Here is a 24,321-nt window from a genome sequence, read left to right on the forward strand (position 1 = left end):
GATTGACTTGGAGTTACATTGTGTTGTTTAAGTGTTCCCTTTATTTTTTGAGCAGTGTGTGTGTGTGTGTATATATATATATATATTCCAACCTCCCATATATACTTTTTAATAAATAAATAAATATATATATATATATATTTATTAAAAAATATATATGGGAGGTTGGAAATGATGCAGACGATTACATATATTTTATTTATAAAAAAAATATATGGGAGGTTGGAAATGATGCAGACGATTACATTGACGGAAGCAAAAATCTATCTGCAATATTAAAGCTGATCCACCCCCTAATAAAAAAAATTATAAAAAGAAAAAAAAGTAAGTTAAGAACAAATTCTTATTTACAATGACAGCCTACCCCGACCAATGCTGAGCCAATTGTGTGCCGCCTTATGGGACTCCCAATCACAGCCGGATGTGATACAGCCTGGAATCGAACCAGGGACTGTAGTGACACCTCTTACACTGAGATGCAGTGCCTTAGACCGCTGCGGCACTCTGGAGCCCAATTTCCTAAGTCAGAATCGGTCCCTAAGTCAGCAGCAGGGATAGCACACATTTTTTTTAAAACACTATCATTACAGCTTGACTTTTCTCTTTCAACACTGACATTACTGTAATGCAAGCCTGGGGTTTCAACAGTAAGAACATTTCACAAAGTCCCTTCGCTTTCACATAATTATCCTAGAACTTGCTACATTTTCAATATGGCTTAACTTGAAACATTTGAAATAAAGACTTACTTTAGGTCAAGGAAAATAATGTATAATTATCATGACATAAGAAAGGAGTGCAAGAGTTTAATAATACTGTACATATAAATAGGTAATCGATAAAGAAATATACAGTACCAGTCAAAAGTTTGGACACACGTCAATCTGAATCATTCAAGGGTTTTTCTTTATTTGTACTACATTATACAATGTAGAATAATAGTGAAGACATCAAAACTATGAAATAACACATATGGAATTATGTAGTAACCAAAAAAGTGTTAAAAATCAAAATATATTTTATATTTGAGATTCTTCAAAGTAGCCACTCTTTGCCTTGATGACAGCTTTGCACACCCATGGCACTCTCAACCAGCTTCTCCTGGAATGATTTTCCAACATTCTTGAAGGAGTTCCCACATATGCTGAGCACTTGTTGGCTGCTTTTCCTTAACTCTGCGGTCCAACTCGTCCCAAACCATCTCAATTGGGTTGAGGTCGGGTGATTGTGGAGGGCAGGTCATCTGATGCAGCACTCCATCACTCTCCTTCTCGATCATATAGCCCTTACACAGCCTGGAGATATGTTGGGTAATTGTCCTATTGAAAAACAAAATGATAGTCCCAGTAAGCACAAATCAGATGGGATGGAGTATCGCTGCAGAATGCTGTGATAGCCATGCTGATTAAGTGTGCCTTGAATTCTAAATAAATCACAGACAGTGTCACCAGCAAAGCACCCCCACACCATCACACCTCCTCCTCCCATGCTTCACAGTGGGAACCACACATGCAGAGATCATCTGTTCACCTACTCTGTGTCTCAGAAAGACAGAGGTTGGAACCAAAATCTCAAATTTGGACTCATCAGACCAAAGGACAGATTTCCACCGGTCTAATGTCCGTTGTTCGTGTTTGTTGGCCCAAGCAAGTCACTTCTTCTTATTGGTGTCCTTTAGTAGTGGTTTCTTTGCAGCAATTTGACAATGAAGGCCTGATTCATGCAGTCTCCTCTGAACAGTTGATGTTGAGTTGTGTCTGTTACTTGAACTCTGTGAAGCATTTAATTGGGCTGCAATTTCTGAGGCTGGTAACTCTAATGAACTTATCCTCTGCAGCAGAGGTAATTCTGGGTCTTCCTTTCCTGTGGCGGTCCTCATGAGAGCCAGTTTCATCATAGCACTTGATGGTTTTTGCAACTTCATTTGAAGAAACTTTCAAGATTGAAATTTTCCAGATTGACTGACCTTCGTGTCTTAAAGTAATGATGGACTGTCATTTCTCTTTGCTTATTTGAGCTGTTCTTACCATAGTATGGACTTGGTCTTTTACCAAATAGGGCTATCTTCTGTATACCTTGTCACAACACAACTGATTATGAAGGAAAGAAATTCCACAAATGAACTTTTAACAAGACACACCTGTTAATTGAAATGCATTCCAGGTGACTACCTCATGAAGCCGGTTGAGAGAATGCCAAGAGTTTGCAAAGCTGTCATCAAGGCAAAAGGAATGAGCGTTACACCGAGGCCTGTACTCTGGAGCGGGATCGATTTGGAGGTGGAGGGACCGTCATGGTCTGGGGCGGTGTGTCACAGCACCATCGGACTGAGCTTGTTATCATTGCAAGCAATCTCAACGCTGTGCGTTTCAGGGAAGACATCCTCCTCCCTCATGTGGTACCCTTCCTGCAGGCTCATCCTGACATGACCCTCCAGCATGACAATGCCACCAGCCATACTGCTCGTTCTTTGCGTGATTTCCTGCAAGACAGGAATGTCAGTGTTCTGCCATGGCCAGCGAAGAGCCCGGATCTCAATCCCATTGAGCACATCTGAGACCTGTTGGATCGGAGGGTGAGGGCTAGGGCCATTCCCCCCAGAAATGTCCAGGAACTTGCAGGTGCCTTGGTGGAAGAGTGGGGTAACATCTCACAGCAAGAACTGGCAAATCTGGTGCAGTCCATGAGGAGGAAATGCACTGCAGTACTTAATGCAGCTGGTGGCCACACCAGATACTGACTGTTACTTTTGATTTTAACCCCCCCTTTGTTCAGGGACATATTATTCCATTTCTGTTAGTCACATGTCTGTGGAACTTGTTCAGTTTATGTCTTCCTTGTTGAATCTTGTTATGTTCATACAAATATTTACACATGTTAAGTTTGCTGAAAATAAATGCAGTTGACAGTGAGAGGACGTTTCTTTTTTTGTTGAGTTTATTTGTTTAACGCTTTTTTGGTTACTACATGATTCCATATGTGTTATTTCATAGTTTTGATGTCTTCACTATTATTCTACAATGTAGAAAATAGTAAAAATAAAGAAAAACCCTTGAATGAATAGGTGTGTCCTAACTTTTGACTGGTACTGTATATATTTACAACTATCATGCTGTTAGCAAGAAAGTTAGAAGTAAAAAATAGATTTCTAAAATGTAACAAACTTAGTCTGTTTTTGCTATATATACTGTACATTCAGATTTTCACATAAAATATTTTAAACCCCTGAAAAGTTCCATATTGGATAACGTAGCATGATTATAAAACACATAAGGCCAATACATCCTTAACTCAGCACAAGTGCAGTAGCTTTAACTTCTAGAGCGGTTTTTTTTTTTTTACCAATTGATTGTGAAAGTAACAAAGGAAACGGCTCAGTGAAATGGCTCGGTCACTTGACTGTCATGAACTATTCTTGAGGTACCGTGGGTGTAAGGAAGACCAAAGTACAAGTGCAGGGATGTCCAAGTCAAGTCAGCTTGGTCATAGGGCGGGGAGAGTCCATAGAGCTGATGCTAGCAGAGCCAAGTCAGGACCAGTGTTAGTACCAGACCCAGAACAGGACAGGGCAGGCGGTAAGAGGCCAGGCCTGTGGCCCCACTGTCCAGCTGTAACTGGTACTGCACCAGAGTCCTGTAGTAGCCCCTCTCCTCAGACACACAGCTGTATGTTCCCTGCTGCTCAGGGCCCATGCTCTCTATTAGCAGGAAACACTGGTTCTCTGACTCTGTGGAGATGCACGGTGTTGCTGTGGTGTTGCCATGGTGCCTCCAGCTGTACTCAGCATGGCTGGACAAGGTTGGGCAATTGAGGAAGTACTTTGAAGATTGAGAAACTCTGATTCCATCTGCAGCGCCACCTGATGACCTTAGAAAGTAAACTAAGAGCAAAACATAGCTTTTTAGACTTCCATAGCCAACCATTGTGGATGGTTTCCATCCTTTACTATAGTACATGGTCAAAATAAATGTTTTTTTATTTATACAAGGATGGCTGTAACACTACACACCTTTACTTGCAGTAACTCCTCTGGATATGTTGCTGCATACCTGATGGTTCCCGTTCTCCACATCCTGAATTGTATTACTGTATAAAGACAAGCACATACAAGTTAAGGAGTCTCAACCAGCAACTCAACCAGCAAATAGTGAATGTCTCTTTTCTCTCAGAGGTTGCTCATTCCTGTCTATGGGACAGTAGGTTGTCTACCTTGTGGTTGGCAGTGATAGTTATTTGAAACTGCAAAGAGGAACTGAAAACACATGGTATCACACCAACAGAGCATAGAGCATTTGACTACACAACAGGTAGTGTGTAGTACCGTGTGTGTGTGTGTGTGTGTGTGTAGCATGTGTGCATGTGCTGGGGGAGTGTAGAGGAGGAAGTGTAGTATACTTTTAACAGCAGGTAGGGATCAGAGTGAGGAAGTGTAGTATACTTTTAGCAGCAGGTAGGGATCAGAGTGAGGAAGTGAGAACTAACATTTTCCACTGACACACACTGCAGACAGACTTGTATGTTACGTTTAATCAAATGAAGTATATTTTGTTTGCTTTTATGGCCTCTATCTGACACCACATTTGTTTTAAGTATATTTTGTTTATTCCATGGTCTCATCTGACACCACATTTGTTTGAACAAGGGCCATGTGTGTTTAAATAATTCTGGAAAAACTGTCTCTGGCCATGTTGAGCTGTACTGATGGAAAATAAGGTCTGGCCAAAAGAATGCACCACTCTATATTAGCATTTTTGACAAACACCATGAAGTGTTCCAAATTAACTGTATAACATGCTGACCAGACCGGAAATGTCGCGTGCGCAAGTGTTGCAAAATAAATGTAGAAATCCATGTTATTCAATTATTGCACCCACACTGCTCACACGCGTTAACGAGCGTCTGCGATGCCAAGGGCTAAAATAGAACTCCTTTCTATTTCTGACGCAGATCGTACTGCAAGTCCTGCCTCTCCCATCTCCTCATTAGTTTATAGAAGCAGGTACCCACGTGCCATCTCCTCATTGGTTATACCCACGTGGGTGATTGAAAGACAAACTGTTTTGCCGGTTGTGGTGGTAATATGAAAGTGTAGATGCCAATCACCATATAAGTTCAAAGATGAAAAAGCCTGGAAGGAGGAGAGATGACTAGAAACGATTCGGTTGGCCGTTTTATGTGTGGATTAATTGTCGGAGTAGAAGACCTTGTGCATTTCAGGTAAAATAACAACTCAATGTTTATATCCCAGGAAAAATTAGCTAGCAACAACAAGCTAGCTAAATAGGATAAATTAGCTAGCAAGTGCGAACTAACTAGCTAAATTGCCATACACGTTTAATGCTTTTTGACCTGTCCCCAAATTAATGTCATTGGTTCAGAGTTTGTTTTGATATTTTAACCTGCGTGTCGTGATCACATTTGGTGTGGGGGGACAAAATAAATGTATGCACGATGGCGCACGCTCACAGCCGGTTTGGGTTCCGTGTAAGGCTGACAGGACACCACAGAGAGGAAACCATTAATGAAAAATCTATTTTTGAATCACTACTATTAAATATCTGTACAGCGGATGCTATAAGCTGAAAGCAGACTGTGTTTGGTCTTACTTTGTAGCTGTGGTGCAGTGATGGCCGTCCCAGCCACAGTAAGGGTCTCTGGCCAGGACACAGTCTTCACACTGGGCTCCATACTGCTCACAGCTGCCCAGGTCAATCTGAACCAGCTCTCTGCTGGAGCTCACATACAGCTTCCCCTGGAACACAACACCACAAGAACATTAGTTCACCTCTTTGAAAAAAAGGTGCTATCTAGAACCTAAAAGGTTATTTTCGGTTCCAAGTAGAACCTTTTTGAGTTCCTTTACACAGAGAGTTCTAGATGGAACCAAAAAGGGTTCTCCTATGGGGACAGCCAAATAACCATTTTGGAACCCTTTTTTCTAATATTGTAGGAAATACTTCAAACAATGACTGTTGACTGCAGAAGAAAGTTACTGATTTACAATAAGAACACCACTCCTTTTACAATATTATTATAGAGATATAAATATAGTTATGGTTGAATTTCTTCCTGTCTATTGTCCCTCTCATCCCGTTCAGACCTCTGGGACATATTGTCGTCGGATTTTGTAAACCACCTTCCAATGTGGGCGCATTGGAGATGGATATAACGTTAGCAACAGCCTACAACATTCTGTGTATTTGAATAAGGCATGCGATTTCAAACCTGTGGCCAATACTTATTATTCAACTAAATCCACAATGCCATCAAATGATATGCATATAGAATGCCTTTCAAGGACAAGAACATCTGTGGTTGAATCATCAAACGTTCAGCCATGATCAAATAACTGATCAACGTGTTAAAACATGGTTTGAAAGGGATCTCTTTGACTATTGTCTATTCCACTCCATGTTTCATTAATACCACTGTTGGATCTGTGGGGAGATTTCCGTGTGGGCTGTGTTCCTTGACTTACCGTGGAGGAGTGCAACATCATACTGAGGATGTGAGCTCTGTAATTAAAAGGTTGTAACTCAGCGATGATGAAGGCATGACCATCCCTCTCCAGAACCTTATGAATCCCTCCATTCCCTAGTGTAGACACACACACACACACACACACACACACACACACACACACACACACACACACACACACACACACACACACACACACACACACACACCACACACACACACACACACACACACACACACACACACACACACACACACACACACACACACACACACACACACACACACACCAGTTATCGATCATTGAGGATATGAGTGAGAGTCAAACATTACAAAAAAAAGGTATGTGTAAGAAATGTCAACACAGTAATTTAAGCAGAACACACACACAATAGTTCATGTTTCATCATAATGTTGAGACATTCTCCAGTCATTACAACACTCACAGTACTGATGCATGGTGGGGCATAGACTCACCCTAAGGACACATATCTATGAGTATCTATGACTATTGCTACAGTAATGCTTCTGATTCTGTACTTCAATTACATTCATCAGTCTCATGTTTGGATTGTACTTCTCTGACACTAAGCACACCCTACAAACTGTTGTGCAAACATGAATCTCAAGTTAGGGTTGTTTGAATAAGTATGTGTGCCAATGACAGGAAATGAACTGTATCTCTGGTTTCCCAGCACAGTGTGATAAGAGTATACTTCCGCTTAGTTCTCTTTTTAGACTTCAAAATAAACCGTTCATACAGGCCTTTTTTACACCTTAGATCAGTGTCAGAGAGTCAGCATGAAAAAAAGTATCACTTTACACCCATGTACGGTCAATAGTATTTCAACCTTCTGAAAGCCTCTGTCTCTTAAAACTGGTGTGAGTATAAGATGGAAACGTTCTCATCTACATTCCTATAAATATACTGTACGTATACCCTATCATCACTTGCTCCAGGGTCATCCGAGGTCTATGTTAAAGGTCTCCAAGCGTAAGGTTTCCCGTCATTCCTTTCAGACTGATCATTTCTGATTCGTCGTCTAGAGATCAAAACGTCTCACCTAGAGACAGAAACAGGACATTCCCTTTGCCTTGGACTCTGTCCACGCGGATGTGGTGGTAATAGCGGTGAGTGACCAGGAGAGGCCTACTGGTGACCCACTTCTCCATCTCTGAAGTCTTGTCCACCATCTTCAGGACTTCCATGGGGAGTTTAGTACTGTCTTTAACACACTACAAGAGGATGTACACTTTTATGTATACTTCAACATACGAAGACATACACAGAATACAGTCCAATATAGGAGACATACAGAGTAAAGGAGTAGAGCTGACTAGAAAGTCATATTGTTGAGCATACCTCCCCAGGTCGTGGGCTTGGAACGGACTCCATGTGTCCCTTGAAGTTGGAGGTTTTAAAGATGTGGTCAATATCTTCTACGGTGTAGACACATACAGCACTCATACCCCTAGGGATAGACACATATAGCACTCGTACCCCTAGGGGATAGACACATATAGCACTCGTACCCCTAGGGGATAGACACATACAGCACTCGTACCCCTAGGGGTAGACACATACAGCACTCGTACCCCTAGGGGTAGACACATACAGCACTCGTACCCCTAGGGGTAGACACATACAGCACTCGTACCCCTAGGGGTAGACACATACAGCACTCGTACCCCTAGGGGTAGACACATACAGCACTCGTACCCCTAGGGGTAGACACATACAGCACTCGTACCGCTAGGGGTAGACACATACAGCACTCGTACCGCTAGGGGTAGACACATACAGCACTCATACCGCTAGGGGTAGACACATACAGCACTCATACCGCTAGGGGTAGACACATACAGCACTCATACCGCTAGGGGTAGACACATACAGCACTCATACCGCTAGGGGTAGACACATACAGCACTCATACCCCTAGGGGTAGACACATACAGCACTCATACCCCTAGGGGTAGACACATACAGCACTCATACCCCTAGGGGTAGACACATACAGCACTCATACCCCTAGGGGTAGATACAGAGCTCAGCAAGTTTAAACGACCCCCTTACTAAAGATCTCTTTCACAATGTTTTACGACATCTGCTTTCAGTGGTCAGAGGAACAGCTGACTCTCGAGATAAGAAAAGGGGAGAGGGGAAGCCCAACCCAAACTTCCACGGTGATAAGAACAAAACAAAGACTACGACATTTTGGTTTCTTAATTTCTTAATCGTTGTGTCACTTTCAGTTATGTTTTTTCTCTTTCAAATTTGATTTATTTTCTTAACGGCACTGCAACTTCATGTCATAAACTGTACTATGGGTCCCTGCTACCAGCGCCTGTTGTGTTGTTATTGATGATTTGTGTATGTTACTAAGGTCCATTATGATCTATCTACAGTATGTCGTCCTACCAGCCATTCCTGAAGAGTGCATAGACCCTGGTATCCTGCCACCTCTCTGCCAGAACAGTGTTCACATCCACTAGCTGGGTGAAGTACAGCCTGCTGTCATAGTCTCCACAGAAGAGCCTGGCACTCAGCTTGGAGGTCCACCTGAACTGCAGATAGCCCTTAGGTCCTCCACGATCGGCCTGAAACACACATGCAACCACAGACATGCTAAGATAATCACAGTGGGCAGTGCACACACCACTCAAGGAGCCCCCGATGGAATTAGTCTTAATTAAGGGCTTAAATGGGCAGAAATGGAGTGGTACTGCATATGAAAGATCTATAAAAATGTTCTGAACTAAACTGCAACACTGGTGATTACATACAGTGCAGACATGATTCATGTTCTACAGTATGTAGTGCTTACCAGTGGAGGCTGCTGGGGAGAACGGCTCATAATAACGGCCGGAACGGAGCAAATGGAATGGCATTAAAACACCTGGAAACCATGTGTTTGATGCATTTAATACCATTCCACTGATTCCGCTGCAGTCATTACCACGAGCCTGTCCTCCCCAATTAAGGTGCCACCAACCTCCTGTGGCGCTTACCATGCAGATTTGAGCAACCCGGGGAACCCAGAGATCAGAGTCCAAATGCAGGTCTCGGTTCTTCTCTATGTAGAAAGCATATAATCTGTCCTGCAGACGATCCTCTCTCTGCCCGCTAGCCACCAAACTCACATATCTCTGTTCTAAGGAAAAGAACAGGAGAAATAATGACAGTCCATGGACAGTCTGATCAGATACACAGTACTACGCAAAACAATGTCAGGCCATGTCTTGTTCTCTCGCCCTGTTCAATACCTGTTCCACTGTTTTGTGTCCATAGTCTGTTCTTCCCAAACCTGTTGATCCCCACGGAACCCTCTGTGCCTGAGTGAGTGGTGTAGAACTCCTCTACTTCAGAAGAACCTGGAGACACAACACATTAGCTCAATAACCACTCATGAACTTTAGGTCATATTATAGAGTAATGTTTTCCAATTAGACATTTTCCTCACCAATGAGGAGCGACGGCTCTCTTTCATTTATGTATTGTTTAATGTCTTCGATGGCCTTGGATTGAGTGCAGATTAACGGGTCGTCTGATGGGTTCTACAGTGGAATCGTTTTGTGTTAACACGCCAATGGCAAAATGGTACCATGAAAAGTCATGTATACTTATATAATGAAAAGTATTTCCCATACCATGTAACAGCACAATGTGAGTTTTCCATTGGTTCCACACAAGAACAGTTGGTTTGGGTCTTTAGTCTTGTGTAAAACAGTGATGTTATAGTGACAGTCCTGAAGGACAAAACAGAACTGTGTTACATGGTTGTATGCAAAATATGTGCAGCTTTAGTAATGAACTATGCTATAAAACCAACATCCTCTCATCTTTTCAGATACTCACTGGTGATGTGGAATCATTACTTCTACATCCCTCTCGAAACACAGGACTCTGCAAAGGCAATCATTAAAAAGATTGTACAGGTACAGATGTAGGATCTTCATTTGAGCCAGTTTAATACAACAGGACATGTGGATTATAATTAATGGACATTTTTTGTCGGCGTTGATACATTTTTCATTAGGGTAAATCAAGTGACATTTTAAAGTGGATATTACAAACTTTAAAAGCCTTTTTAAACATTGAATATACTACAAGTTTGCGTTTCTTGCTGTGCAGCAACAAAATAGTGATCAAAGTGTAATGAAAATTTTATGATTAAAGGTTTGACTAAATGATTTCACCCTGAAAATGTATAACCGAGTGATTATAAGATGAAGGTACTAATGTGTGTGTGTAGGAAAAGTTTAAGCTTAAGGATTTAGCAATGTAAGCGAGACATTCAAGGAAAAAGGGGAACTGTTAACAGACAACTTGTAACCACTGTAAAATTGATAACAGGAAGAAGGTCTCCCCACCCAGGGAGGGGAGAAACCTTTAGGCTTACAGTAGATTATGTAACATGGGGCAGGATATGATAAGCAATGTATGTGATGGAGAAGACTTGTAAAAAAGCATTGACAGTGTTAAAGAAGAGGGGCATTTGTAAGGGGTATGACATATGTGTCTGAGACCGTGTCTGTGCCTCGATCTAGGTTGGGCAAAATTAAAGATGGCGGTGTTCGCTTTAGCAATCTCACTAGTATAAAGACCTCCTCCATCCCTGCCATTATTGAAAGAGATTGTGATACATCTCAAAATAGGACTACTTAATGTTAGATCCCTCACTTCAAAGGCAGTTATAGTCAATGAACTAATCACTGATCATAATCTTGATGTGATTGGCCTGACTGAAACATGGCTTAAGCCTGATGAATTTACTGTGTTAAATGAGGCCTCACCCCCTGGTTACACTAGTGATCATATCCCCCGCGCATCCCGTAAAGGCGGAGGTGTTGCTAACATTTATGTTAGCAAATTTAAATTTACCCCCAAAAAAACAACAAAGACGTTTTCGTCTTTTGAGCTTCTAGTCATGAAATCTATGCAGCCTACTCAATCACTTTTTATAGCTACTGTTTACAGGCCTCCTGGGCCATATGCAGCGTTCCTCACCGAGTTCCCTGAATTCCTATCGGACCTTGTAGTCATCGCACATAATATTCAAATTTTTGGTGACTTTAATATTCACATGGAAAAGTCCACAGACCCACTCCAAAAGGCTTTCGGAGCCATCATCGACTCAGTGGGTTTTGTCCAACATGTCTCTGGACCTACTCACTGCCACAGTCATACTCTGGACCTAGTTTTGTCCCATGGAATAAATGTTGTGGATCTTAATGTTTTTCCTCATAATCCTGGACTATCGGACCACCATTTTATTACGTTCGCAATCGCAACAAATAATCTGCTCAGACCCCAACCAAGAAGCATTAAAAGTCGTGCTATAAATTCTCAGACAACCCAAAGATTCCTTGATGCCCTTCCAGACTCCCTCTGCCTACCCAGGGACGTCAGAGGACAAAAATCAGTTAACCACCTAACCGAGGAACTCAATTTAACCTTGCGCAATACCCTAGATGCAGTTGCACCCTTAAAAACTAAAAACATTTGTCATAAGAAACTAGCTCCCTGGTATTCAGAAAATACGAGCTCTGAAGCAAGCTTCCAGAAAATTGGAACGGAAATGGCGCCACACCAAACTGGAAGTCTTCCGACTAGCTTGGAAAGACAGTACCGTGCAGTATCGAAGAGCCCTCACTGCTGCTCGATCATCCTATTTTTCCAACTTAATTGAGGAAAATAAGAACAATCCAAAATTCCTTTTTGATACTGTCATAAAGCTAACTAAAAAGCAGCATTCCCCAAGAGAGGATGGCTCTCACTTCAGCAGTGATGAATTCATGAACTTCTTTGAGGAAAAGATCATGATCATTAGAAAGCAAATTACGGACTCCTCTTTAAATCTGCGTATTCCTCCAAAGCTCCGTTGTCCTGAGTCTGCACAACCCTGCCAGGACCTAGGATCAAGGGAGACACTAAAGTGTTTTAGTACTATATCTCTTGACACAATGATGAAAATAATCATGGCCTCTAAACCGTCAAGCTGCATACTGGACCCTATTCCAACTAAACTACTGAAAGAGCTGCTTTCTGTGCTTGGCCCTCCTATGTTGAACATAATAAACGTCTCTCTATCCACCGGATGTGTACCAAACTCACTAAAAGTGGCAGTAATAAAGCATCTCTTGAAAAAGCCAAATCTTGACCCAGAAATTATAAAAAACTATCGGCCTATATTGAATCTTTCATTCCTCTCAACATTTTTAGAAAAAGCTGTTGCGCAGCAACTCACTGCCTTCCTGAAGACAAACAATGTACACGAAATGCTTCAGTCTGGTTTTAGACCCCATCATAGCACTGAGACTGCACTTGTGAAGGTGGTAAATGACCTTTTAATGACGTCAGACCGAGGTTCTGCGTCTGTCCTCGTGCTCCTAGATCTTAGTGCTGCTTTTGATACCATCGATCACCACATTCTTTTGGAGAGATTGGAAACCCAAATTGGTCTACATGGACAAGTTCTGGCCTGGTTTAGGTCTTATCTGTTGGAAAGATATCAGTTTGTCTCTGTGAATGGTTTGTCCTCTGACAAATCAACTGTTAATTTCGGTGTTCCTCAAGGTTCTGTTTTAGGACCACTATTGTTTTCACTATATATTTTACCTCTTGGGGATGTCATTCGAAAACATAATGTTAAATTTCACTGCTATGCGGATGACACACAGCTGTACATTTCAAAGAAACATGGTGTAGCCCCAAAATTGCCCTCGCTAGAAGCCTGTGTCTCAGACATAAGGAAGTGGATGGCTGCAAACTTTCTACTCTTAAACTCGGACAAAACAGAGATGCTTGTTCTAGGTCCCAAGAAACAAAGAGATCTTCTGTTGAATCTGACAATTAATCTGGATGGTTGTACAGTCGTCTCAAATAAAACTGAAGGACCTCGGCGTTACTCTGGACCCTGATCTCTCTTTTGAAGAACATATCAAGACTGTTTCAAGGACAGCTTTTTTCCATCTACGTAACATTGCAAAAATCAGAAACTTTCTGTCCAAAAATCACGCAGAAAAATTAATCCATGCCTTTGTTACTTCTAGGTTGGACTACTGCAATGCTCTACTTTCCGGCTACCCGGATAAAGCACTAAATAAACTTCAGTTAGTGCTAAATACGGCTGCTAGAATCCTGACTAGAACCAAAAAAATGTGGTCATATTACTCCAGTGCTAGCCTCCCTACACTGGCTTCCTGTTAAGGCAAGGGCTGATTTCAAGGTTTTACTGCTAACCTACAAAGCATTACATGGGCTTGCGCCTACCTATCTTTCCGATTTGGTCCTGCCGTACATACCTACACGTACGCTACGGTCACAAGACGCGGGCCTCCTAATTGTTCCTAGAATTTCTAAGCAAACAGCTGGAGGCAGGGCTTTCTCCTATAGTGCTCCATTTTTATGGAATAGTCTGCCTACCCATGTGAGAGACGCAGACTCAGTCTCAACCTTTAAGTCTTTACTGAAGACACATCTCTTCAGTAGGTCCTATGATTAAGTGTAGTCTGGCCCAGGGGTGTGAAGGTGAACGGAAAGGCTGGAGCAACGAACCGCCCTTGCTGTCTCTGCCTGGCCGGTTTCCCCTCTTTCCACTGGGATTCTCTGCCTCTACCCCTATTACGGGGGCTGAGTCACTGGCTTACTGGTGTTCTTCCATGCCGTCCCTGGGAGGGGTGCGTCACTTGAGTGGGTTGTGTCACTGACGTGGTCTTCCTGTCTGGGTTGGCGCCCCCCCTTGGGCTGTGCCGTGGCGGAGATCTTTGTGGGCTATACTCGGCCTTGTCCCGGAATGGTATGTTGGTGGTTGGAGATATCCCTCCAGTGGTGTGGAGGCTGTGCTTTGGCAAAGTGGGTGGGGTTATATCCTACCTGTTTGGCCCTGTCCGGGGGTTTCATCGGATGGGGCCACAGTGTCTCCTGACCCCTCCTGTCTCAGCATTTATGCTGCAGTAGTTTATGTGTCGGGGGGCTAGGGTCAGTCTGTCACATCTGGAGTATTTCTCGTCTTTTCCGGTGTCCTGTGTGAATTTAAATATGCTCTCTCTAATTCTCTCTCTTTCTTTCTCTCTCGGAGGACCTGAGCCCTAGGACCATGCCTCAGGACTACCTGGCTTGATGACTCCTTGCTATCCCCAGTTCACCTGGCCGTGCTGCTGCTCCAGTTCCAACTGTTCTGCCTGCAGCTATGGAACCCTGACCTGTTCACCGGACGTGCTACCTGTCCCAGACCTGTTGTCCCAGACCTGCTGGAACCCTGACCTATTCACTGGATGTGCTACCTGTCCCAGACCTGCTGTTTTCAACTCTAGAGACAGCAGGAGCGGTAGAGATACTCTCAAAGATCGGCTATGAAAAAGCCAACTGACACTTACTCTTGTGTTACTGACTTGTTGCACCCTCGACAACTACTATGATTATTATTATTTGACAATGCTGGTCATTTATGAACATTTGAACATCTAGGCCATGTGCTGTTATAATCTCCACCCGGCACAGCCAGAGAGAGGACTGGCCACCCCTCATAGCCTGGTTCCCCTCTAGGTTTCTTCCTATGTTTTGGCCTTTCTAGGGAGTTTTTCCTAGCCACCGTACTTCTACACCTGCATTGCTTGCTGTTTGGGGTTTTAGGCTGGGTTTCTGTACAGCACTTTGAGATATCAGCTGATGTAAGAAGGGCTATATAAATAAATTTGATTTGATGATATGACCAAACGTTAGGTATAAAAGGCTGTGTACATTGTATGATATTCAGAGCTCTCGTGAATAAACTTGGTTTACTATTGTAGGCTGGGCCTCCGTCTGTGTCATTTAACCAGAACCTTACAAACTCTGGGGTGCAGACTGAGTAGTTTAATTGAAGTTCAGTTTATGAACCTTGGGAACAAAATTCTCATAACACAAAGTAAGATCCTACATCTGTACATGTAGAGTAAAATGTTCAATACATCCATTTCAACATAATCTAGTCCACAGCATGTAAGAGGGGATGAACTGTTTAGCTAAATATTTAATGTAAAAATATCAATAACGCTCCCTCTGTTATTACCATAATTTACATTACAGCAACTGTATTGGACAATCCTACTTAGAGAACAACTTGAATAGAGCTAAATCAATATAAAGCAACACAATACACAAGTAAGGTTTGCAGTAAGGGTATGTAACTCAGTCATACTACCATTCTAGAGGTCTTAGAACTGTGGAAGTTTGTCTGGAACAGGTTTATGTGGCCTGTAGCATACACCATGTTGTCCTGAGGGCCCTGCAGGAGCTCTATATGGCTGTTATTCCCAGACAGGTGGATTCTTTGGAAGCTCACATCTGAGAACACAGAGATATAAATCATTAAGCAAACATATGACTGGACTGGATATGTGTTCATGCAAAAACTGTGCTCATTGAGATTACACTCTGGAACTAGGATAACTTCTTGGAAACCATGATTGATCCCATCAATAAGGGATCATTGACTGACCAGGTGAAAGCTACGTCATGGAAAGAGCAGGCATTCCCAATGTTTTGTACACAGAGTGTATACTGGTATTACCAGAGTGAAATAAAAGAAGGTACCCAGTGACCGAATTTGAATAGGGTTAGTGATTCACATTGTTCCAGATGAGTTTATCCTTCTAACTTTACCGTAGCATAGCATATTTCCATATTATATTAAGGATAGGCCTACTGTCCTTTTATCTCACCACTGTAAAGGGCTGTATGATATCTCATGGACATTCCTCATTAAATATGTTCAAGCTCGGTATTAATGTAGGCTTGTATGAGTATGAATAGTTTGTGTTCCTTACCAGAGTTGGCTAATGACAAAGGTATGAAATATGGTTCATGTTCTAGTACTTTTGGAGAAGCGCAAAAAGGATCCTACTCTCTTTCATTTCTCTCCCTTGAGTCGGAATGGTACTATGTCAGAATGTGGACAGCCTGTGGACAGCCAGAGCCCGTCACAGTATACCTCAATCCAGGGATGGAATATAATTGTTCTACTTCTAATTATCACGAAATGATGAAAGGTGAATGGAGAAGACTTGTTCATTTTTTTATTAAACTGCCATTTTCGCTAGCATGCTAGGCAAGCTAATGCTAAAGCAACCCATTGGATTCAACAACACTTCCGGTAGCTACTCACCCCAACTCTAGGCGTTGCACTTTCATGGAATCCAATGGACTGCTATTGCATTAGCTAGCCTATCATGCTAGTGAAAACGTCAGTTTAATTAAAAACAAGCAGTATTTAAATCTTCTCGATTCGGGATGATTATGAGTAAAACGACATATTCCATCCCTGGATTGAGGTATGTTTTCACATTCTGGCATAGCACCACAGAGTTTCTATACCCAGAGACCCAACATTGCGAGACTTCCGGGAACGTTTGCGAAACAGACCAAGCAGACCAGGCCGGGGTTTGGTGTTTGAGAAGTCAATGAGAGAAGTGAAATGTCTTTAAGTATTTGAATAGGTTATTATTTCAACCTTGTGAAAGTGACAAAATGACACATTTTAATTTCAGTCAAAAACAACTTTATATCGAAGGAGTGCCTTTGATTTGATGCCCTGCATGAGCTTAGTTAGCCAACATCGCCATGACGTCGCCTACAAGTTTGATATGGGATTTCTATTGGAGAAGCAGTTCCTGCCTATCTTCAGACAGTACTATCACAGATAGAATAATGAGACAGATATTTCACTGGATGTATAAATGTGATGCTTCCGCTTGGCGTTTCAACTCACTACCGAAGCCCAGTTGCCTGCAGTGTGAGAAGATGGAACGAGATGGATTTTGGCCGACATTCTGTTAATTTTCTCATCGATGAAACATTTGATCTCAATATAATTTTCTGTTCCCAAAACTACAATATGTTACGAACAGAGTGGACTAAGTTTTGTATTTTTTTTCTCAAATGTAACCTTTATTTAACTAGGCAAGTCAGTTAAGAACACATTCTTATTTACAAAGATGCCTACGGACGACACTGGGCCAATTGTGCGCCGCCCTATGGGACTCCCAAACACGGCCGTTTGTGATAACTTTAAAAGCAGCCAACAAGTGCTCAGCATATGTGGGAACTCCTTCAAGACTATTGGAAAAGCATTCCTCATGAAGCTGGTTGAGAGAATGTCAAGAGTGTGCAAAGCTGTCATCAAGGCAAAGGGTGGCTACTTGGAAGAATCTCAAATATAAAATATATTTTGATTTGTTTAACACTTTTTTGGTTACTACATGATTCCATATGTGTTATTTCATAGTTTTGATGTCTTCACTATTATTCTATAATGTAGAAATAAGTAAAAATAAAGAAAAACCCTGGAATGAGTAGGTGTATCCAAACTTTTAACTGGTACTGTACTTAAGTATCAAAAGTAAATGTAGTTGCTAAAATATACTTAACTATCAAAAGGAAAGGGAAAAGTTTGAATAATAAAAAATTCCTTATATTAATCAAACCAGACGGCACAATTTTTATATGTATTTTTATTTATGTTTAGTGAGTCCGCCAGATCAGAGGCAGTAGGGATGGCCAGGGATGTTCTCTTGATAAGTGTGTGAATTTGACTATTTTCTGTCCTGCAAAGCATTCAAAATGTAACGAGTGCTTTTGGGTGTCAGGGAAAATGTATGGAGTAAAAAGTACATAATTTTCTTTATGAATGTAGTGAAGTTAAATTTGTCAAAAATATAAATAGTAAAGTAAAGTACAGATACCCAAAAGTACTAGTAGTACTTTAAAGTATTTTTACATCACTGCAAAAATCGCCATTGGTCTTGTGTAATCATACCAAACATAACATATATAACGTACTAATTTGAGTGTCCCGGATTTACTTTTACTATGTTACATCTAGTCTATGAGAACAGTCTGGTCTTTGAATACGCAGTTCCAAATCAAGAGAGAGAAAGAGAACTCAAAGAGAGTCGAGTCCTTTTGGCTATTGTGGACTCAATACACTTTTAGTAGCTATTGAATATAAATCGACTCCTAATAGGCATAATCATTCAACCCCTGCTGTCGTCATTCAATACTTGTACTATTGATTTAAAAGAAAAAGCTTACTTTACCTTTGTCTGTCAATGTCACTCTCGGTTTGTCGGTAAGGGTCGAAGCTTTCACCGAAAAAATGAATTGTCCTAAAAAGACGGCATAGAGCGCGAACGGACACATACTTTTCAGAGTCTAGGCTCTCGGCAATGAATTACTTAAAACGGTAGGCACGTAGATTTAGCATACTACACAGGGGTGGGGTCTACAGTCTGAAAATTGAAGACAAGACTAGATGAAAGACCAATCAAGTACAGTAGCCTCAAAGTAGCTGAATTGTTCTGTAGTGAAACAGACTCCACTCGGTCATATTTTTGATAGACTACGCATATTAGCCTATTTTCAGAGAAGGCTAGACTAGTCTAGACCAGGGGTTCTTAAACTTTTTCAGCTTGGGACCCAAATGAGAAATTCTGTGTTTTCCTGGGACCCAAGCTTAGGAATATATGCAGCTATACATACATATCAGTACATTTCATTGCCCTTATGTCTTAAACAAATGCAATATAGACAAAAATAAATAACAATGAAATTAAATATCTATTAATGTTTATTTTCCCCCATTAAAAACACTTACATATCTGTCTAGGTTGGAACTGTTGCTGTTAAAATACAATAAATCATTTTCATTCTGAATTGGAATAAACAGATTGATCACATCACACAGATGAGTAACAGAACACACACACAGGCTTTTTGATAGCGCAACCCTAAGTAACAGTACAGATGAAAAATGATCAGGCCTACTGTACATCTTACTGTAGAAATGATTGTTAAAAGAAAGTCTAGGTTGGAACTGTTGCTGGTAAAATACAATACATATTTTTTTATTCTGAACAGGAATAAAATGAACAACCCAGAACTGTGTGAGTGTGTTTGCCTCAAAAAGCATCTTGCTTCAATCAAGTTTATTCTAGTTAAGAATAACAATTATTATTGTATTTTAGCAGCAACAGTTCCAACCTAGACTAGTTTTCAACAATAATTTCTACAGTAAAATGTGCAGTAGGCCTGATCATTCATCTTCATCTGTACTGTTACTAGGGTCAGTATCTAGCTAGTTTTGGAGAATGTTAGCGATTAGCTGGGTTCAAGGCCAGGGGATTGTTTGAAAGAGGAACTCACATCTACTACAATGAGAGTTAGTTAGTACTCCCTTATTTCTGCTTTCTGCTTGACCTGTTATAAAAAACGGTTATATGACAACAATGCCTTGCTAGCAGGACTTACTTCCCCACTGTCGAAGCACTGTTCCTGAAGCATTATGCCCCGTTTACCATCATGCTGTGGATGTTTGGTCAGGGCGTGTCGTTTTATTAATTTGTTCGTTATGAGAGACTCATTACTAAGCACAAAACACATTGTAGGCGCTCCTCGTTATAAGTCTGTATGAAAGAGTGAGAACCTAATCGCTGTATATGCGTTTCATAACAGTTGAGCTCAGTCAGAATTTGCGGCTAGCATGAGTCCACTTGATTACAGCGATGAGTGAATGCGAGTGGAAATGACAAGTCAGTGGCAGATAGCGCATCATCTGCTGCTGAACGACAGCGTTGCATCACATGTGTCGCTGAGTGATCTTCAAGAAAACTGCAGAAAAAAATAACCGGTAAACCGCGAAGCACACGGGAATCTCCCACTCGAGCAGCTGCCAAACTGTGCAGAGACCGCTGCTAAGCAGAGAGCTCACTGAACAGAGAGCGCAGATGCACCAAATTAATTCCAGTAATTAATGAAATAATTATACATTTACACTGACACGTCGCGACCCACCATTAACAAACAGGTCGTCGCGACCCATACTTTAAGAAAGGCTGGTCTAGACCAGGGGTCGGCAACCCAAAATGTTGAAAGAGCCATATTGGACCAAAAAAACAAATCTGTCTGAGCCGCAAAAAAATTACAAGCCTTATAAAGAAGGCAACATGCTGTTAAGTGTCTATATTAGCCTACTATCAAAATGATAAGTAGGCTACAAATACATAATGAGCATTCATGATTAAACGTTTATTTTACCTGCAGCGCATCCTGGAGAGAATAACGCACCACGTGACTACTCTGCTGTACGATGGTGCTTTAAATTTAACTTCCATTATAATATTAATGTATTGTAACGACCCGGTATTGTGTTCTGTGTTTGTGGGTGTGTTATGGTTCTCATGGCTACTAGCAGGGGTTAAATATGTCAGGACAGAGGGAAAGGTTGGGGGGGTATGATGGGTAATCCCGCGGGATTTGGAAATGCATAAATAGGGATTACTGTCTCATCTTCTCTCTCTTTCTGTTCGGGGCCTTGATCTGTTCCTATGGGAGTAACCCTTAATTCGACATGGTATAATTGTGTACGTTCGGCATTTAGCGGCGTGGGCTGTGGCCTGAACAATAGCCCAGTTTAGGAATAAACCTGTGTTCTGACCTGCACACCTAGAGTCCGTCTCTTTTTCCTTTATGACCCAGCCGGGTCATTACAGTATTATGTTTCGTTGCATTGATGAAATTATAGAAATACAATACAGAAATCAGATTTGATGTCATTTTAGGATTCGAAAAAACAACAAAATGTGCAACGTGCATAATAGGCCTCCTGTAATTTCAGACCTCCCCATGGAAATAAAATGCTTTTCAATCCTCAATAATACCATACAATCCTCTTCTCTTTTCCCCATTATCTGGGCAACAGACAGAGTGCAATAAAACAGCAGCCTTTTGAAAAGGTAAAGTATATAAAATTAAACTAATACAGTTTAAGTTCGATTTCGGTGCATTATCCTCTTCTCTTTAGTTTTCTGCAAATGTGCAAGGGTAAAATGCAGCAGCACCCTCTTCTCTTTTGACACGCACAATACAATGCAGCCATCCTCGGACCTGAGCAACAAAACACAATAATATCCCTATGTGTCATTCCAAATATATACTGACAAAAATCAGAAATCACTTTATGAAAACAGCCACTTTGTTACTAAATATGTGCCTATGACAGGATTGTGTTCTTACCCGTTTAATGTGACTTCTGTTTTCGGACATCACTGGACAGCTGCTCAACATCGGGCATGTAAGATGTAACTTTAATCACGCAGGACTGCAAGCTTTCATCTGTGAGGCGGGTGCGGTATTTGGATTTTATGTAGTTCATGTTTGAGAATATCTGCTCGCACAGGTATGTTGATCCAAAGATGGATAATACTCCAAATGCATATTTCTTCATGTTCCTATAACTGTCAGGAAGAATGGAAATGTCTTTCCACGTTACTCTTTTTGTTATTTGACAACTTCTCATTACAAAGCAAACATGCAGGCAATCCTTCCGCATTGGCAATGAAAGCAAATGATTCGGTCCAAGAACTGTGGAATCCTCTGTTCTCCTCAGCTATCTTTCTCTTTTTCCCTTTGGGATCCATGGCCCATGACACACCCGCCGGTTTGTTTGCAACAGCCACCTGTCTGGCACTACGCCGAGCTGAAAGAAACGTGTGTCGCAGGCTATGACGTAAATCTTCGTTGACAGAAATGTTGAAATTAAATATTTATTATACACATTTTTACAGCATTGGATAATAAATTATATTAAAACCAAAAATATATTCACACCATCTTTTTCCATTTTCATATTTTGAAGAAGCTCCAGGGAGCCACTAGGGCGGCGCTAAAGAGCCGCATGCGGCTCTAGAGCCGCGGGTTGCCGACCCCCGGTATAGACTAAACAGTAATCTCTTACTCACTTCCGATCCAGGTGCATAGAATATAATACATTAATTTCATTGGGGCAAATCTCTATCAAGTTTAAACTGGAAAATGAGCTGAGCTGTCATCAAAAGCCAAAGGGTTTTGGGCAACGATGTAAAGACAGATTCAGATTAGATATTCGACGGATATTCGCCTGTAGTTTTCCTTACGTCCACCAACAGCAATTAGGGACCGTCAACATAGTGACAAATCAAATGTCAAATTTCAATAGCTCTTTAAAACCTCTGAAGGATCGGACCCTTTTTTTCAATTTTCGCCTAAAATGACATACCAAAATCGGACTGCCTGTAGCTCAGGCCCTGAAGCAAGGATATGCATTTTCTTGGTACCATTTGAAAGGAAACACTTTGAAGTTTGTGGAAAAGTGAAAGGAATGTAGGAGAATATATCACATTATACCTGGTAAAAGATAATACAAATAAAATACAAATAAAAAAACCAACCGTTCTAGCTAACCCGATGGCTTAGACACACATTGCACACATTTTTTTATTTGTTGATTTACATCTCACACCATTTTAAATTCTTTATTTACATTTTAGAATTTCAACAGCTCCTTGGTCATGTGACCTACTGACTTCAAACAAGGTTCAGAATATACACTCAGTGGCCCTACACATTGCACACCCTTTCTTTTGTCCATTTTCATCTCACGCATTTTACATGAATTTTCAATGTTTTCAATGTTTCTAATTTCAATACCTCCTTGGTCATGTGACCTCAAACAAGGTCACAATTAAGGTCACAATACAATTAAATATTCTGTGTCATATACAGTGGTAATCATGTAAATAGGCTACATTTAAACAGCTCAGACCATATCACAGTGTAAAAAAAAATAGCAGATGCAGCACACTGAACTGTAGATGTAAAGGTCATGTAGGTCTCAGCTTGTCATAGAGAAGAATCACATGATGATCATCATATCTTTCCAAAGGCACATGATAAGATGAAAAAGAGCAGATTGATGTCAAGTCTTTTCATTACACAAATGTGTTCTTGGAGGCACAGCCTTACTCGAACATTGAGCGTGAATTTGTGCAAGGGCTGGCACAATAATCATTTAACATACAATTATGGACAATAACCATAAACTAAAACAATAATCGTCATATCTTTCAAAAAATTCATTTTAGGAGGGTGCGGATTCCACTTCATTTTGAAGTAGATATAGTTTACCCAATCATCATTTCATTGTTTACATAATGAGGATAAAGTTAGTAATCATTTTAGTAAGAAAATGGCACGGGCGGGAGGAGAAGCGTCATTTCCAAAAGTTTTAAGTTGTCAAAACCATCCATTTGGTAACACTACCTTTTAATTAAGCTGTCCTTATTACAGTGTAATTACTCTGTAACAAGTATTGAAGTTGTGTAACAAGTAGTTACAGTGTAATGACAACATGTACCTGGTAGTAATTGCGCTCTGTAATTACAGATGTGTAACAATGAATGCTTGTTACAAATGGGCATGTTTCCACTAAATTCACCAATTTATTGTTTCGCTTCTTCTCAGCTGCAATCGATTCATTAACAGCTGTGACAAAGGTTGGTATCCCTTGTGGATGTCTGAGAGATTTGCATAGATGCACACTGCACACTGCCCTATCACATCTGGACAAGAGGGATACCTATGTAAGAATGCTGTTCATTGACTATAGCTCATGTTTAATATTGGTGGATTGAATGCACATCTTTGCTTAGCTTTACTTCCTAAAGTGTTTCCATTCCCCTTTAAACAACAATGAGCCTTTTAGTGGGTCAAAGGAGTAAGTGAACCACAGTATTTCTTCAGAGGGAAACATCCATGTTTTTATTTGTTTGGGGGGTAAAATTGTGTTTTTTACTGCTGACCAATAGATGGCAGCATTATCCCAGCTTAGTGATGACCCTGTATCTCTCAGTTTGATGTTACAGTACTTGGATAACATGATATAGGTTTGAGGGTTTTCCCCACCTGCAAACATGTTTTTTCTAAACTGACTGTGGACACAATCGTTAGAATATTTTATCACTCAGTGTATCTCCATTTAAAAT

General features: G+C 41.0%; 1 protein-coding gene across 2 annotated transcripts; it reads right to left on the bottom strand.

The window, feature by feature from the left end:
• Positions 1 to 705: 705 nt before the first annotated feature.
• Positions 706 to 22,049, bottom strand: LOC106562116 (semaphorin-7A). Of its 2 annotated transcripts, XM_082957780.1 has the most exons (15): positions 21,536 to 22,049; positions 20,558 to 21,406; positions 15,669 to 15,811; positions 10,340 to 10,387; positions 10,132 to 10,230; positions 9,945 to 10,038; positions 9,748 to 9,855; positions 9,493 to 9,635; positions 8,903 to 9,081; positions 7,844 to 7,952; positions 7,545 to 7,716; positions 6,479 to 6,594; positions 5,607 to 5,752; positions 4,010 to 4,086; positions 706 to 3,880 (listed from the first exon to the last, which is right to left on the bottom strand). In XM_082957780.1, exons 3-15 carry the CDS (start codon positions 15,735 to 15,737, stop codon positions 3,516 to 3,518), a joined length of 1,725 nt encoding a protein of 574 aa, XP_082813906.1. In that variant the 5' UTR covers positions 15,738 to 15,811; positions 20,558 to 21,406; positions 21,536 to 22,049; the 3' UTR covers positions 706 to 3,515. The 2 variants fall into 2 exon arrangements, with proteins under 2 accessions (XP_082813906.1, XP_013982191.1); XM_014126716.3 differs by lacking the exons at positions 20,558 to 21,406; positions 21,536 to 22,049 and adding an exon at positions 18,562 to 18,817.
• Between the last annotated feature and the right edge of the window lie 2,272 nt (positions 22,050 to 24,321).

Source organism: Salmo salar, chromosome 11 (genome assembly GCF_965601325.2).
Source record: "Salmo salar chromosome 11, fSalSal1, whole genome shotgun sequence".
NCBI lineage: Eukaryota > Metazoa > Chordata > Actinopteri > Salmoniformes > Salmonidae > Salmo > Salmo salar.